Source organism: Podarcis tiliguerta (genome assembly GCF_965153285.1).
Source record: "Podarcis tiliguerta genome assembly, chromosome: 11".
NCBI lineage: Eukaryota > Metazoa > Chordata > Lepidosauria > Squamata > Lacertidae > Podarcis > Podarcis tiliguerta.
This window is the reverse complement of record NC_139544.1, coordinates 62,408,778-62,424,726: the sequence shown is the minus strand read 5'-3', so window position 1 is coordinate 62,424,726 and position 15,949 is coordinate 62,408,778. Positions and strand designations below refer to the sequence as shown.

The following is a 15,949-nucleotide window of genomic DNA, read 5'->3' as shown; positions in this document are numbered from 1 at the left end:
CCTCACCTTTGGATAAAGTGAGCTAGAAAGGCAACAAAATAAAGTAAAAGAAGCCTAGAGGTATGTGGAGATCTGGACGGAGGTGAGAACAGCACCATGGACAGCGATTTGGGAGTCTCCTTTTCCGGACCACCCTTCCATCCCAAGATCAGAGAGGCACAGTGTCCAAAAACATCTGGACAGAGTTCAGCAAAGGCTTCCTTTATTAGGCTTCCAACATTCCCATCTAGCTTCAGGGCTCAGCTGGTGGCCTTAGGGAAATTCATTCACACAATTAACATCACATCTGTTTTGGCTCTGAAAAGTGGAAGAGGAACAGCAGGTCAGGCTTCTTGTAGACACTCAGGTATTTGTTATTCTTCTGGGCAGAAAAGCACCTCCACCTTGGGCTGGGGGTAGGACAGAGGAAGCAGGTGGAAGCTACTGCAGAATGTAGATGAAATATGGGTGCCCCACGCCTTGCTGAAACCAGAGCTCCTCTGGCTTCTCAAAAAGTGTAGGTCTGTGCCAAGCATAACAAAACCACCTAGTTCCCCTGTCAGCCACTTGAAGGCACAGGTGGTGCAATTCTGTGCTTTCCTCTCAGCCTGGGGAGAGGTGGTGGTGATGATGGACCCTGCAGCCTCTAGGAAATCTCCCAAGACCTGACCTGAGTTCTGGTAGCATCTCAAGTGCTACTGCTACCAGAGCATGCCCCACAGACAGGCTAACCAGCCTGGTGTTGGGGAAGAAGAAGAAGAAGAAGAAGAAGAAGAAGAAGAAGAAGAAGAAGAAGAAGAAGAGGAGTAGGAGTTTGGATTTGATATCCTGCTTTATCACTACCCGAAGGAGTCTCAAAGCGGCTAACAGTCTCCTTTTCCCTTCCTCCCCTACAACAAACACTCTGTGAGTTGAGTGAGGCTGAGAGACTTCAGAGAAGTGTGACTAGCCCAAGGTCACCCAGCAGCTGCATGTGGAAGAAGAAGAAGAAGAAGAGTTTGGATTTGATATCCCGCTTTATCACTACCCGAAGGAGTCTCAAAGTGGCTAACATTCTCCTTTCCCTTCCTCCCCCACAACAAACACTCTGTGAGGTGAGTGAGGCTGAGAGACTTCAGAGAAGTGTGACTAGCCCAAGGCCACCCAGCAGCTGCATGTGGAGGAGCGGAGACGCGAACCCGGTTCACCAGATTACGAGTCCACCGCTCTTAACCACTGCACCACACTGGCTCACTGAAGAGGTAAATTTCCTCCTTTGCTCCCCGCATCACTTGAAACTCACAGTGGGATTTGGCTGGTGGGCTTCTGGCTCTGCAAAAAATGTTCACGCACCTGCTCTTCAGAGGCCCTCTCCTTTCCTTTCTATATCAAGCATTTCTTGGAAACGTCAGAGGGACTACAGATTAAGTGCCGGTGTTTGGGTGTGGTTGGGCAACCTCTTGCCCTCAAGCAGCTGGGCTATATAGAAAGAAATGTATGTCTGAAAAGAGGAAGGGACCTCAATTTCACTTTGAAACCTTCTTTCAAAGTATTTCAACCCCTCCCTCTCCCAAACATCTGGAGAAGTGGGGAATTCAACATGATTTCTTTGGAAAGGGAAGGCTTCAGAATTCTGTGAAAAGAAATCGTTTGCAGTGCAACGCTGCAGATTAAGAAAAAATGAAAGAGATAGTAATTGCTGTGATGAGTTGCTGGTCTCAGGATAGAGCCAAGCCGACTCCAGGATGTAAGAAACAGGCAGACTGGGCTGATTTGCTGAGCCTCCTGGTCACAGTTTTGCAGACGGCCAGGACGAAACTCCATTTTTTCCTTCATCAGAGAATCATAGATTTGTAGACTTGAAGATACCCAAAGGTTGGTCTAGTCCAACCCTCAGCAGTGTGGGAATCACAGCTAACCCGCCATCAGTAGTTCCCATGGCAGAGGGATTATCGCTTAGTGGTAGACCACATACTGTATTCAATTTCTGGCATGTAAAAAGGGGGATCCAGCACCTGGAGAAGTCTCTGCTGGAGAGAAAGAGCAGCTTCCTCTGAAAACTTCAGCAGATGACTTTTAGAAGGCTGTATAGGAGCTATAAAGGGTATTTCTTAAGTCAGTTGCAGACATTGTGGTCAGCACAGAATGAAAGGCTCGTCAGAAGAGAAAGGGCCCCAGTAGGCAGCAGTAAGTCAATGGAGAGAGTGCCCATCTAATTTTCAAGTGGGAGGCAGTTCCAAAGGGCCAGTGCCTCCAAATTAAAGGAATGGACCTCCTGAAAAGATGCACTCACCTGCCGAGGGCAGAGATGATATTGGAGGTATTCTGATCCCAAGCTGCATAGGGCATTATCCTTCCAGAACAGCATCTTAAACTTAGCCAGGTCTCCGATTGACAGCCAGCACAATTCTCCCAAGGGTAAGATAACTTGCTGGCAATATCCTCCCCCTGTGAGCAGGTGAGTTACTGCATTTTGCTTTGGCAGGGAACCAGGCAGAGGGCCTTCTCGGTAGTGGCACCTGCCCTGTGGAACGCCCTCCCACCAGATGTCAAAGAGAACAACTACCAGACTTTTAGAAGACATCTGAAGGCAGCCTTGTTTAGGGAAGCTTTTAATGTTTAAAAGATTATTGTAGAAGGGGACAACAGAGGACGAGATGGTTGGAGAGTGTTCTCGAAGCTACAAACATGAGTCTGACCAAACTGCGGGAGGCAGTGGAAGACAGGAGTGCCTGGTGTGCTCTGGTCCAGGGGGTTGCGAAGAGTCGGACACGACTAAACGACTAAACAACAATTTTAATATTTTGTTGGAAGCCACCCAGAGTGGCTGGGGAAGCCCAGCCAGATGGGCGGGGTATAAATAATAAATTATTATTATTATTATTATTATTATTAATAATAATAATAATAATAATAATAATATTGGCTGCAGCTTCTGACCAACCTCAAGGGGCTGCCCCACATAAAGTGCTTTGCAGCAATCCAGCCTGGAGGTTACTGGTTATTAGACAACAATGTGGACAGGCTATCCTGGTGCAGAAACGGCCGTGGTTGTCTTACCAGCCAAAGACGGTAGAAGGCATTCTTCGGCAGTGAGGTCACCTGGGTCTTTAGCAACCAAGATGAATCCAGGAACCCCCCCAGATGACAAATCTGCTGTTTCAGGGGAGTAGGACCCCATAGAAAAGCAGGCAATTAATCAATGATCTGGACATGGGAACCCCAGAGCACATCCATCTTGCTAGCATTCAAGCCAGTTTATTGGCCCTCATCTAGCCCATCATTGGCCAAGTAAGCTTTCTGGTCACCCAGAGGTCAGTTTGGCCCCAGTGGTGTGGGGAAGGGACTCTGTTCACTCTCTGGGGCAATACATGGGTTTCCTTGGTGCTCCCTTTCCCCACAAGCAGTCAGATGTTCCAGGAGGAAATGGTAAATGAAGGCACAGAATTATGTCTATAAACTGAGCAGGGGATAGGGAGAGGGAAGGGAGAAACCCAGGGCACTTCCAGACAGTTGCTATGCAGGTTGCGCAATTAAAGTTGATGGGAAGAACTTGCACAAACAGATGCTCTTGCACCCCAAACCAGACTTTTTGCAATAAGGAAAATGATGGGAAATGTGCTGCAAATGGGTGGGGAATAACATTTACTTGATGCAGCACAGGGGACTTCCAGACAAAGTGGTTATTGAGCATCCACCCTCTTTTCTTTGTGGGAAGGGTAAAGGTAAAGGTAAAGGTAAAGGGTCCCCTGACCATTAGGTCCAGTCGTGGCCAACTCTGGGGTTGCAGCGCTCATCTCGCTTTACTGGCCGAGGGAGCCGGCGTACAGCTTCCGGGTCATGTGGCCAGCATGACTGAGCCGCTTCTGGCCAACCAGAGCAGTGCACGGAAACGCCATTTACCTTCCCGCTGGAGCAGTACCTATTTATCTACTTGCACTTTGATGTGCTTTCAAACTGCTAGGTTGGCAGGAGCAGGGACTGAGCAATGGGAGCTCACCCCGTCGTGGGGATTCGAACCGCCGACCTTCTGATTGGCAAGTCCTAGGCTCTGTGGTTTAACCCACAGCGCCACCCACGTCCCTGTGGAGAGGTTAGACACTGTTAAAAACATAAAACAATGTTCCTTGAAATTCCATCTTCATTGTGACCAGACAGTGGCTGCTGTGGTCTAGTTTGTGAAATGTCCTCCCTTTCTTTACACACATGCACCTGAAGAACGTAAGACTATAAAAAGAGCCCACAAGCAGGAGCTGAGCACAAGAGCCCTATCCTGTCCTGCATTTTGCAGCAACTGGCATTCAGAAGCATTGCAGCCTTGACTGTGGAGACAGAGCATAGCCATCCCGGCTAGTAATCCTCAATATCCCTCTCCTCCTCAATGAATTTGTTCAATCCTCTGTTAAAGCCATCTAGGTTGGGAGCCATCACTGCCTCCCTAGTTTAACTTTGTGCTGCATGTTGTGTCAAAGCAAACATTACCCCCCCCCCATTACCCAGCATTCCCCCATCCCTTTCCTTCTTGCAAAAAGTATGATCTTCTGGAGGAAGTGAGTTTTCTGTGCAAGGCCTCCCAAAATCAACCATAATTTGACAGCATGAATTTGGTGGTATAGGACTAGATCCCACACTGAAATTGCAATTGACTGGAACCCTACAATGCAAATGGCAAAACAGATCGTTCCAGGATCCCACCACCATTTGAACTATAGCTCCGTTTTGCAGAAACATCAGACCCATTAGCAAGCTCCTTTAAGCTTTTTCTTTGACCCAGCCCTGTAACACTAGTCTTAGAGAACTAGACCAAAATTAACAAAATGAATTTCAATAGAGACAAAAGTAATGTTCTACACATAGGCAGGAATAACCAGCTGCATAAACATAGGATGGGGGACACCTGCCTTGCCAGTAGTACATGCAAAAAGGATCTAAAGGTCTTAGTGGACCACAAGCTGAACATGAGAACATTGTGAGTCATAAAAAGCTAATGCTATTCTAGGCTGCATCAACAGAAGTATAGTCCCACTCTATTCTTCCTTGAACAGACCACACCTGGAATACTATGTCCAGTTCTGGACACCACAATTTAAGAAGGATATTGACAAGCTGGAACATGTGCAGAGGAGGGCAACCAAGATGATCAAGGGTCTGGAAGCCAAGCCTTATGAGCAGCGGTTGAAGGAGCTGCGTATGTTTAGCCTGGAAAAGAGGAGGCTGAGAGTAGATATGAGAGCCATCTTCAAATATCTGGAGGGCTGCCCCATGGAGGAAGGAGCAAGGGTAGGACTATTCTGACTAAATATCAGGAAGAACTTCCACATGCTAAGAGCTCTTTGAGAGTGGAATGGACTCCCTTGGGAGGTGTTGGGCTCTACCGCACTGGAGGTTTTTAAGCGGTTGGGTGGCCATTTGCCAGGGATTCTTCGGCTGTGGTTCCCGCACCGCAGGGGGTTAGACTCTGTGACACTTGTGGGTCCCTTACAACTCTACAGTTCTATGATTCTGCCTCCCTCTGCCCAAGAACCCCTTCACATGACTCAAGCCACGTCCCTTGAGCAAAGAGACCAAGCCCTCAGGTGCCGCAGCAGGCTGGCATTCCTGGCACAGTGCCCAGGCCACAAGCCCTGCCTGGGCCTCTTCTTGTTCACCTCTGTCTCTGGTTCCCTGGGATTTCCTCTGTTACTCACACCAAGAAAGTGAAAACGAGAGCAAGGGATCGCAATAAATAGGAGAGGTGGGAGCTGGCTCCACACTAGAGCATCAGCTACCCAGGGCTGGCTGGGTCGTTCTTCCTCTCTGCGGCATCCTTGGCACCCACAGCATGGCAGCAGGCATGGCAGCACACGGCGGCGGCTGGATCCTTGGGTTGGTGGCTCTCTGCATCTGGAGCACCCAGCAGGGTAAGAGACAACATCTTCTCCCCTTCTGGCTGCCACACTGCTGGGTCCAATGTTCAGGAGGTCTTTCGGCTGGGCCTCTCCAGAGCAGGGGAATCCTTCCTCTTCCTCTCTCCCTTCCTGAATTCCACTGCCTTGAAGTTGGCACTCAAGCGTTTCCCTGCCAATGCTCTCTGGCTCCCCATAAATGATGGGGCAGTCCCTCGACCTGGGCTGCGTCCCCTAGTGGTTAAGCCTCCTCTTTGGCAAACGGTGGGTCTTCACTAGCGCTTGCTCTGGAAGCTGCAGTCAGTGCAGAATGCTGCAACGCAGTTGCTGACAGGAGGGAGGCCTTGCGCTCAGAGATCTGCACTGGTTTCTAATCTGATCTGGGCCAAGTTCAAGGTCTTAGTGTTAAATCCCTTAGCAACATGAGGACCAGTTTGCCTGCAAGATCGCCTTGCCCCACTTGACCTCTGCAGTCAGCGGAACTGGCACTGCTGCTGGTGTCACATTAGACCCCTTCCTCATTTGTAAGAAATAGATCTTTTAGTGTGGCATCTCCTACACTCTGGAACTCCCTGCCAATTGACACACGGCTGGCGCCTTCCCTGTGCCCTTTCCAGCACCTGCTGAAACATTTTTTTTTAGAGAAGTCTGTCCAGACATCTATAATGTAAAATGTAGTTTAATCTATGTTTAGTTTATGGTTGATTTTATGTTCTGAATGATTTGCAAAGTTGTTTTCATGTGATTGTTTAAACTGATAATTTTATGGTTTTGCTCTCTTTGAGGCTTTTTTTAAAGTGGTGTATACCTTTTCTGAAATAAAAATAAATACAATTTGCCATTTCAATGCCCGCATGTCTTGTTTGGAGAGACCCTTTTCAGACTGATTGCAAACCCTTTTTCATGTTTGCTGCCTTATATTTGCTGCCATGTAACCACAACACTGAGGGACACGGGTGGCGCTGTGGGTTAAACCATTGAGCCTCTTGGGCTTGCCAATCAGAAGGTTAGCGGTTTGAATCCCCCCGATGGGGTGAGCTCCCGTTCCTCGGTCCCTGCTCCTGCCAACCTAGCAGTTCAAAAGCACATCAAAGTGCAAGTAGATAAATAGGTACCCCTCCTGCGGGAAGGTAAACGGTGTTTCCATGAGCTGCTCTGTTTAGCCAGAAGCGGCTTAGTCATGCTGGCCACATGACCCGGAAGCTGTACGCCGGCTCCCTCGGCCAATAAAGCGAGATGAGCACCGCAACCCCAGAGTTGGCCATGACTGGACCTAATGGTCAGGGGTCCCTTTACCTTTTTTAACCACAACACTGGCCTCTGCTTCTGCTACTATAGCATTGTAGTTAGAGGACCCTGGAGATTTGGGCTATGCAGGTAGATGTGATCCTTGCCAGCTCTGGCTGGGCTGTGCCTGCTTTGGCAGAGAAGGGGCAACGGGTGGCCTTGGAGCAAGGCGCTTCTCTTTCTCTAACCTGGACTGCAAAGTGAGCCAAGAGAAGGGCAGAGCCTCCGTTTCCCCTCCCTTACACCTTGATTTTTCCTTTCCTTTCTTCAGTTTCTGGTGATTATCAGGTCATGGACTGCTGTCTGAGAACTAGCTCGATGCCCATTCCTGCCAAAGTTGTCCGAGATTACCAGGACCAGTACATTCAAGACGGCTGCCCAGTCCGGGCTGTGATGTAAGTTGTGGCCCCTACTTTGCATTCCAGGAGTCGGCTTTTTGAAAGGGGAGGGGGTAGTGTGTGCATAGATCATTGTGTGCCCTTGCATAGACCTCAGAGAGATCAGAGAGGAGAAGAAAATAGGGGGTGCAACACAAGCCTTTTTAGGGTGCAGGACCCAGTGAAGTGTGTTCAAATTCTATGAAAGGAGATTTTGACTAAACATTAGGAAGAATTTTCTGATGGTGAGAGCCTTCAACAGGGGAGCAGACTCCCTCAGAAGGCGATGGGCTCTTCTTCATGGGAGGTTTTTAAGCAGAGCTTGGGTGACCTTCTGTCAGAGGCAGGGCTGGGTTTAGGTTTGATGAGGCCCTCAGCTCCTGAAGGTAATGGGGCCCTTTATACGTCCAGCTGTCCTTTGTCAACGACAAATTCTTACTGTTTTCTGTGTTGAATATACAGTGTATGCTATATGGTAATTTATGGACCTAATAGGTCTCTAAAGCCATTTGCACATAACAAAATATGTATTTTATCAAAGTAATTGTTGAACTGAAATACAATTAAGAAGAAGCATATTAATAGTGAAATACAATTAAAAAGAAGTATATTAATAGTGAAATAATTATTAAGCTCTAACTTCAAATGATTGGGGGCCCATTACTTACATCATTGGAGCCTACACAACACAAAACACTGTTGCTATATGTAGGTTTTATTTTATTTGTTTTTTATCATCTTTTGGAAATGTACATCCAGTTTTTCCCCTTTAAATTTTTTGGGGCCCCCAAGAGAGTGGGGCCCTAAGCTATAGCTTGTTTATATGTAAATCAGGCACTGGTCAGAGGTTCTTTAGCTGTGATTCCTGCATTGCAGGGGGGTCAGCCTAGATGACCCTTGGTGATGAGTCTACGATTCCTTGGCTATTTTTAAACAGCACTCCAGCATGCTTAGAAGGAAAAGAAAGGGCTGGAACTGCAGCCGGCAGGGACAGCCCAGAAGAGGCGATGCACCACGGCTGAATTAACTTTGCTGCCGATTAACTTTGGTGACAGCAGATGCTTCTCGTCCTGAGTGTACTGTTCCCACCTGCCTGGCTGCCCTCTTGCAGACCTTTGTGGCCCCCATTTATCTTCATTCCACATCTCCTCTGCTCCAGTGACTTTTCACGGTGGTGCTGAATTTACACGCCTCCAGTCACCTTTGGCCAAGCAGTCAAGTGTGCAAGAGGCCCATGGCAGCTTCTTCCAGGACGAAGTGTCTGCTGTGGGAACGGTGTGGAGCTTCAGCCTTCCCTTGTAGGAAGGACAGGAAGGGGTCAGCTTGGAGGTGCTGCAGGGTTGGGGAGATGGAACCCCATCCAGCATAGAGGATTAGTTGATCCCCATGAGAAGGGTGGTTGGGATCCTGATATGCTCAGATGATTCCCACAAGGCCAGGTGTGGGGAAAGGAACAAAGGATTCTCCCCACGTCCATTCCTTTATGCGCTTCCAACTTAATGGGAATTCCTCCTATCAGCATGCAGCAACCACTAGGCAGGATGGCTGTGCTCTGCATCCACAGCTGGAAGCAGCACAGCTTCTGAAGGCCAGTTTTCGGGAACCATAGGAGGGCTTTTGGACCCAAACCCCTTTGAGATATCTGGTTGGACATTGTGGGAACCGAAGGCTGGACTTGCTTGACCCCCTTTGGTCTGGTCCAACAAGCTCTTCTTATGTTCTTATCCAGCCATCTCAGACCCAAACCGCAGCTGATAGGTCAAACTTCCACCAACCTGATGCTCTACGGAAGCTGCAGACTACAACTCCCATCAGCGCTAGCTAGCTGGGACAGATGGGAGTTGTAGTCTGAAACAGCTGGAGGGCATCAGTTTGGGGAACCTTGGCAGGAGACATTCTCCTTCTCTGTCCCATCTAGTTGCCAGCCATGTGCTGTTGAGCAAGAGCATCCTATGTGGAAACTGTTTTTTTATTGTTTTTTTTTTTAGAAAAACCCTAAATGAAGTAATATTGTGTTGGCTTTGTAGTAATGGGTAATGACAAATATTGTTTCCAGTTACTATGAGTTGACTTCTCATTCTAGACCTACAAAGTTTAGTAAGTCTTATATTACAAGGCTTCACAATCCTCCTTTGAGATGGGTGGAGGGTTGTCTTAGGAATACTGTAATTCAAAGTTCAGAGGAGTTCAGCATGCCTGTTTTCATCTAGTTTAAGAAGTGTCTGTTGTCTGGGACAATCGATGTAACCAGAAACCTCTCCTTGCAGTCTCAGAGCCTGCAATTCTTGGAGTCCTGCATTTCTTGTCACCTGACATCACTACAACCCGCTCCATGCTCTGTTAAACCCACAAGAGGGAAATATCTGTTGCATTCCCATTCCTCTGCCCTCCTGCTGCGAACAAAGAGAGCAAAGTTCGGTTGTACACGGTCTTCCCCTGCTACTATCTAGGCACATAATGGGATCAACTTCCATGCAAATAAAACAACTTCTGTGGTCTGTGGCTTGCAGCCAAAAGTGAGGCTAAGAGAACATTGCACAAACTTCAGTCACTATGTCCCGTTCACAGCGACTTCCCTGGCATGGTGCCAGGCTGTGCAAATGAGGTGGAACGAGATCCCATCAAGGCAACTTCGGTTGCTTTCAAGAAGTGGCAAAAGTGTTGAGTTGCACGGACGATTTCCCCTGGCAACTTAATCAGGGATTCTCACCGATAAAGGGCTCCACAGAACCAGAAAGCATGAAAAAGGCCATTTGGCCCCACTTTTCCTCCTGGGGGGGGCAACGTGCCAACTGCTGCCTATAGATCTCTGGCACCCAAACTTTTGGGAGGCGCTGCCTGCTTGGTTCTATAAATTTATCCCCAGTGACCCCTACCCAACCCCATAGAAAAGCATCGTTCAGAATAGTGGTTCCCACTAAGGAAGCGAATAATGCAATAAAATTTGAAACAGTAACAATTAATTGCACATCTATTCAAAATCCAATGAAAGCTACTTAGTTTAATTAATTCAACGAAATGGGTGAACTTGATCCAGTGATCCACTGCCACCCACTTGCCTCTTGACAACCCCAAGGTAATCCCATTGCCCCTTTAGGGGCCACTACCTCCATGGAAAATGAGCATGGTCCCAACTAAAGAAGAATGGCCACTTAAACTGATGGAATATGCTCAGCTTGCAGACCTAACTTATAGAATAAGAGAAGAAGACGAACATTCATTTAAAGAAGATTGGAAAATGTTTATTGAATATATGGGGGAAATTGTGTACACTTGAAAATGTCGGCAGCATTAAGATAAATTCAGCAGCGTAAATAAGGTTTAATGGATGTAATAATGGATGTAAAATATGCAGGGATTTGTGGTATGCAAAATGAACCATGGAAAGAGAAGAAAGGAAGTATTGATATTTTAAGGTTGTTTAAATGAATATTCTAAAATGCAAAACAGAAAAAATTAATAAAAATTATACAAAAAGGGGGGAAACAACTGCTTTAGACCATGCAATGCAGATATTTGGGGGGGGGGGTTAATAGGTGGGATATCTAAGATGGCCGAGGCATCCTGGTCATCTGCTCATATTTTTTCCTGCTCTTTGTGTTTCCAGTTTCACCACCATCAGAGGGAGAAACCTCTGCGCCCCTCCCCATGCCCCGTGGGTGAAGCATCTGAAAGAGACGTTGAACCGCCGAAACCATAACAGGGTGAGGTGTCTGTTTTAGTCACCCTTTCCCAGGGAAAATGTACTCTTTGGTGCTAAATCGGAGTAAACGTCAATCCGGAGGAAACTGAAATGGCTGTTTGTTCCAATTGAACACTACAGAGTGGTTTTCCTGAGATGAAAGCTGCTGTGAGATAGATTTGAGGTCTCAAGTAGGATCCGATCCAATGGATTCAAATGGCAGCCTCTCTCACAAGCCACCAACTTCAGAGGTCATAGAGGCATAGAGTTGCAAGGGGATCCCAGGGTCACAGAATCACAGAATTGTAGAGTTGGAATGGACCCCAAGGGTCATCTAGTCCAACCCCCTGCGATGCAGGAATTTCAACTAACTCATCCAAGTCAGATGGCCACCCAACCTCTACTTAAAATCCCCCCAAGGAAGGATTTTTGAGGGCGTGCGTTCCACTGTCAACTGGCTCTTCCCGCCAGAAAGTTCTTCCTGATGTTTCATCAGAAGCTCCTTTCTGGTCATTTGAATCTGTTGGGTCAGATCCCCTCCTCTGGAGCAGCAGAAAACAAGTTTCCTCCATCTTCTGTGTGACATCAGTGAATGTGGGGCTGGAGAGGGGTGGCAAAATTAGTCCCAGCAAAGCCAAGAAACTGGGTCTGGAAAAGTCTTGTTGGTTTGTTTTTATTTCATGAAATGTATACACTGCTTGATTGTAAAAGGAACACCTCAAAGCAGTTTGAAAAAAAGATAAACAATAAAATTATACCACTAAGAGCAGTTAAGAGCAATAATTTAAGACATTCAAAAATGTAAATTGACAATAGACTGAAAACAGATTAATACTAATAATACTAATACTACTAATACTACTAATATTTTATTTATACCCTACCCTTCCTGGTTCAGAAACCCGGCTCAGGGCGGCTAACAACAAATTTAAAACACTTAATTGATGCAACAAAAACCAGCATAAAATACAGTATAAAACGTGAATAACAATAAATTCAGAATTCAAAAATCAATTTAGGGGGGAAATCCACCCAATAAACATTAGATTAAGGGCTCCTTCACACTTCTTCTTGTCTTGCGCCAAGAGAGCCCAGCTGCAAGTGGCTTCCCCTTTGCCCCACCCCTTTCCCAGGGAAAATGTACTCTTTGGTGCTAAATCGGAGTAAACGTCAATCCGGAGAAAAACCGAAATGGCTGTTTGTTCCGGCTGAACACTATAGAGTGGTTTTCCCTGGGTGAAAGCATCGGGAAGATGTGTGGATAAGGCCCAAGACTCTCATCAACCTGCCAAACATCTGGGTAGGCTTGTCAAAATGACAATGCTTTTAGCAGGTGCCAAAAAGAGCCCCGTGAAGGTGCCTGCTTGCGATCAAATGGACAGGGAATTCCAAAACGTAGGTGCTGCCACACTGAAAGATTGAGTCATTACAGTTGAGGAATGGGGATTAGGTGGCACCCATAATAGGGCCAATTTTGCTGATTGAAGCAATTTTGACTTCCCTGGTTGTCAGTATACAATGGGGGGCCTTGTGACAACCTGGCCTGCTGAGCCCTTCTGTCTGGGTAGGAAAACCACCTGAAGAAATGCTGAGTTTGGATTTGAAGAGTTTGGATTTGATATCCCGCTTTTCACTCCCTTTAAGGTGTCTCAAAGCGGCTGACATTCTCCTTTCCCTTCCTCCCCACAACAAACACTCTGTGAGGTGAGTGGGGCTGAGAGACTTCAGAGAAGTGTGACTGGCCCAAGGTCACCCAGCAGCTGCATGTGGAGGAGCGGAGACGCGAACCCGGTTCCCCAGATTACGAGTCTACCGCTCTGAACCACTACACCACACTGTCTCTCACACTGGCAGGATGGGGTGGCTGATCCATTAATGCTGCTTTCCCTCTTCTCCCAGAGGTCATCCTGGCGTTCCTTCTAGACGGCCGGCTGCCCCCCTTGCATCCTAGAGGAGGAGCCTCGAGCAATCAGCTTCATGCAATGCCTGCATTTCCCCAAGATGGACCACGCATCTAATCCAGCAAGGTCCTTCTTTGTGCTCCTGCGTTTGAGCAGTTTGCCCCCTTGGAAATGGGGAGGGGGGTGTCTTTGCCTCTAGACTATTGTAAAGCCTTTCCGCTACTTTCTTGCATTTGCAAATATCCATCTCGAGTTAGTTGATTCAGACCCCACCAGCTTGAAAAGATCACAGCTGTTTGCTATACACCTTCATACACAAATCCCAGTTTCCTGAGGTTCAAAACTTCCCACTGTCTTAATAGGCGGCCCATTTATTCTTGAGCCGCCTTGGAGACTGCTTTGCCTTCTTCCTAGCCACAATCTGGCCACATTCGCTGCTCTTCAGGGAAGAGAGAGTTCGCCTTCAGTTGCTTGGGCTGTTTCCTTGTTATTCTGCAAACCTGAAATTGCCCTGCTGGTGGTGCATTTGGTGGGTTAAGGAGCAAGCAAATTATGAGGATTATGAGGCTGCAAGAGATGGAGGTGACAGGGCACAGAATAGGAGGAGAATGCAGAACAGTGGTATAAACCTGGTTTGGGGCAGCTGTGGCCCTGCAGATGTTGCTGGACTACAGCTCCCATCATCCCCTGACTAGCTTAGCAATGTGGGCATATTGTAGAATCACCCTTGGGTGTGTTAGGTGTGCCAGAACCCTTGGCTTTTTAAAACATGGCCTGGAATTGCCTCTGTGCATGTTTAAAAATGTCTCTTAATGGAAATTAAGTCCAAGCTAACAATCATGCATGCAGTCTGGGTGCCCAAAGGGTAGTTTTTTTCTCTTTTATCGGCCAAAACAAATAGCCTGTTATTCAAGGCTAAGAAAATTACTGTACTATCTGCGAGGAACCCTGAGGATCTAGGCCATGTGATTTGGCAAAAGAAAGAAAGGAAAACTCACAGTGATGCAAAGAAGCAGCTAGTCAAGATAGTGGAAACACAAGGCTGAGAAAGACAGAACACATGATGGGGCACAAAGGCCCCAATCCGAGACAGATGCAACATTCATAACCACAAAACAGGAACTTTAAGGCAGATCTGGGATGAATTTGCTTCTCAAAAGCTCCTTGAACTTCTCCTTTGTGAATTCTGTTGTTCATCTTCTCCAGAAGCTGTTTGATTCCTTGAATATTTGCTGAATGTTTTCTAGCTAGTTGATATTGGGTATCCAATGATATTGGGACTTCAGTGTTTAATGCTTTACAGCTGGTGCATGACAGCGCATGGGCTGCTTGGAGCTTGATAGCACTGACATCTGAATCTGTTTCCAGTCTTCAGGGATCACTCCAGCACAAATGGTCTCTTCTGCCAAGACAACCTGCACATCTGCTGCAAAACCCCTTATGCGTTGCTGAGGATTCTGGGCTCACTTTCAATTTAGGCCAATTGTGAACCAGAAGTGTGGCTTAGAACGAACCCAATATATCTCCATGACAGTGCAGAGCAGAGACATTTTTAAAAATGTATTTACCAGGCTGCCTTTGAATATCACTTGCAGTGATAATGAAGGTTTGACAGCTGAGTCAAACTGTCAAAAGATTCATGAACAAAGGCTAGGGCATTACCAGATGCAAACACTTCACATCCAAAATGTGATTTTCAATGCTGAATTAGAAATCTGAATGACAAAACTGGGAAGTTCAGAAAAAGTTGAGTGACTGGGAGCTTTCATTTGAAACCTGATTAACTGGTGAGGGCATCTTATTCCAATGTTTTGTGTTTCTTAAAAAATTATGGATCAGTAGTGTTTTCAAAACCATTTGCATGGTTGCATGTTATTCTCTATTTTTCCTTTGCGGTTGTCCTACAAGTATCTACTCACAGATGTTAAATACAAATGTAATTCAAAGTTCCTTCCATTGTGTCTGCTTGCAATCTCTATAAATTCTCAAATAAAAAAAGGGAATGACCATTACTGTGTCTCATTTGGGAAAATGTAAGCACGTGGGGCTGCTTGGGAGGGGAAGAAAGTGCCTGGGAAGGTGGCTGGCTCTCCTTCATCATATACTGTACTTTTCCATGTATAAGACGAGGTTTTTTCCTTAGAAAATTATGCCAAAGGGGGAGGGGAGGTCGTCTTATACACAGATAGTGCATCACAAGGACATGGGATTGGTTGCTGCTGCAAGCCGGAGATTGTCAGCGGCTATTGTGCGTGTTATTGGTGGCTGCAGCAAGGGCTGGTGTTGATTGGCTGGCTCTGCGGCAATTGGGCGGGCGATTGGCGAGGGGACAGACGATAGGTGGGTTTTGCGACATGTGCGAGTGTCAGCGTAGGTCAACAACTCTGGGCAATCTCCCCCCATTTTCCTAATTTGGAGTACCCCCAAATAGGAGGCATCTTATACACAGGGGCGTGTTCTACATGGAAAACTACGGTATTTCTAAACAGAGGCTGGGAGGCCACCGGGGAGGGAAGCGGTGGCTGGAGAATTCTCTGCATCCACAGCACAATAGACAGACACAACGGCCATAATGGTCCCTTCCGAATCTTCATTTTTATTTTATTTTACTAAAATAATTCAACATTAATTCATACATATTACAAATATACAGACAAACATACATTTCATACAATCCTTAAAAATATTCATACATACCCCCACTCAGTCCCACAGATACTGCCTTTTCCCACCACCAGCCCACCACCATCCAGTTAGACTTCCAATCTACTCAATTGCAATTTCTTTCACTTCTATTACTTTCCTTCACACACTTTTAAACCAACTTTCTACTTCTTTTTCCCTTACACATTGTTATCC

The 15,949-nt window shown here is 46.7% G+C and overlaps 1 protein-coding gene and 1 long non-coding RNA gene across 2 annotated transcripts in view; both read left to right on the top strand.

Annotated features, from left to right (window-relative positions):
* The first annotated feature begins 3,708 nt into the window (after positions 1 to 3,708).
* Positions 3,709 to 15,949, top strand: part of LOC310659622 — a 325,082-nt gene continuing 312,841 nt past the window's right edge. The window contains exon 1 of the long non-coding RNA XR_014502875.1: positions 3,709 to 4,043. This is a non-coding gene — a long non-coding RNA (uncharacterized lncRNA). The remainder of the gene's footprint in view (positions 4,044 to 15,949) is intronic.
* LOC310659565 (C-C motif chemokine 19-like) lies at positions 5,625 to 15,099 on the top strand. Its single transcript, XM_083403261.1, has 4 exons — positions 5,625 to 5,858; positions 7,402 to 7,525; positions 11,115 to 11,211; positions 13,089 to 15,099. The coding sequence occupies exons 1-4, from the start codon at positions 5,780 to 5,782 to the stop codon at positions 13,110 to 13,112; spliced, it is 324 nt and encodes a 107-aa protein (XP_083259387.1). The 5' UTR covers positions 5,625 to 5,779; the 3' UTR covers positions 13,113 to 15,099.